This window comes from Cebidichthys violaceus, unplaced genomic scaffold (genome assembly GCF_023349555.1).
Source record: "Cebidichthys violaceus isolate CVI_PGR_0920_01 unplaced genomic scaffold, fCebVio1.0.p SCAF_2, whole genome shotgun sequence".
NCBI lineage: Eukaryota > Metazoa > Chordata > Actinopteri > Perciformes > Stichaeidae > Cebidichthys > Cebidichthys violaceus.
In genome coordinates, this window is record NW_027176372.1 from 761,489 (window position 1) to 763,123 (window position 1,635).

At 44.2% G+C, this 1,635-nt stretch overlaps 1 protein-coding gene across 1 annotated transcript in view; it reads left to right on the forward strand.

The window, feature by feature from the left end:
- Positions 1-765: 765 nt before the first annotated feature.
- Positions 766-1,635, forward strand: part of LOC137875797 (protocadherin-9-like) — an 80,469-nt gene continuing 79,599 nt past the window's right edge. Inside the window, exons 1-2 of the mRNA XM_068715307.1 lie at positions 766-816; positions 968-1,187. Coding sequence (XP_068571408.1) covers positions 766-816; positions 968-1,187 — 271 coding nt within the window. The remainder of the gene's footprint in view (positions 817-967; positions 1,188-1,635) is intronic.

Genomic DNA, 1,635 nt, shown 5'->3' on the forward strand with positions numbered 1-1,635 from the left:
TGTGTGTGTGTGTGTGTGTGTGTGTGTGTCGTCCCTGCAGCACTAAATGGAGGCTAATTGTATTCTAGTTACAAAACAGCCATCAGACTCAGAGTCAGTCGGCCTCCCACCTCCAGGAAACGCTGCGTGAAGGAGAACAGACTTATTATAAAGTGTAATGTCTCAATCATGATTATCATTTATGATTTATTTATTAACAGTTTCGGGCATTTCTGAGACGAGGAAATGACGTGAAAGAACAGGGACGTTGCACGTCATGATTGGAGCCTTAAAGTTTGATTTACAGCATTTAATGTGATCTGAAGTATTTTAATTTGATGGTTCTTTTTATGTGTTTGTATCTAATACGACGTACGTCTGCAGCGGGACATTATGGATCATATTGTGCATTTCATTTTAAAATATTAACATCTTGTTTTGCGTGTTTTTATCTCGACGTTTCGTCAGTTCCATACTCTGGCTGTGCTTCACTTTCAGTGTATTTTTAAGCGTAACTGCCTGACTTAAAGCTAATGGTCTCCTTTGTGTTTCACGTCTTTATTTATCGTGATCACGCCTCTGCTCACTGATAGAACGCTCAAAGACTCGTTTGTTCTGTTTTTAAAGTCACTCTTTCATTTTACTCCTCAGATGTCTGTCGTTTTAAAGACGATAGAAGATCAGATGAGATCTCCATGTAAAATGAAACAAGAGGATCATGAAAGCAGACGAGATGAAAGAATTCTTCTGGTTTCAGGAAGCGAGAACATTAAATAGAGGAACGAAATGAGAGAGTTTGAGAAGTCTGAGAGCAAAGAGTTAGTTGAAGTGACTTCTGTAAAGTTATTTTTATATCTTTAATCATTTAAAGCGCTTCATCCGCTTCACCTCAACTTGATTTATAATGTTAAATTTAACTTTAAAGTGTCACTATGAGTTTGTAAAAGAACTAATCCCCGCCTCCTTTTTGTTTCTCTGCCAATCACAGCCCCCCCACCGCCGTGTGACCTTCTCCACGGCCAATCAGGCGCAGGACCTGCAGGACGCGTCCCAGCACAGCTACTACGACAGCGGCCTGGAGGAGTCGGAGACGCCCAGCTCCAAGTCGTCGTCGGGGCCTCGGATCGGGCCCCTGGCGCTGCCGGAGGACCACTACGAGAGGACCACGCCCGACGGCAGCATCGGAGAGATGGAGCACCCGGAGAACGGTAAGACCAGGTGGGAGTTTACCCCCCCCTCCTTCTTCTTCTTCTTCCTCTTTATTCACCTCCATCCATCCACACACACACACACACACACACACACACTTTCATAACACACATGTCAGAAACACAGTGTGTCAGCAGGAATATTAATGTTTTTTTAATCAGACTCCCACAATTCCCGGCGTGCCGTGTATATATATACCTTTGGTTAAAGAGGTGTGTGACCTCACAGCAGCACAACAACACAATCAATATGCAACATAATCAACTCCCACGGCTTAACGAATTAACATCCCAATTATGTAAATCACACCGAGCCCAACCTTCCATCAGCTCCACTTATGGATCCGCAGAGAGCCGAGCCGCTCCCTCTGTTTTCACTTCAGTTAGCGTTTTGTCGGCCTGTCATCATCGCGTTAGCACGTTGATTTGTTTAAGCCTCTCCCGGGTT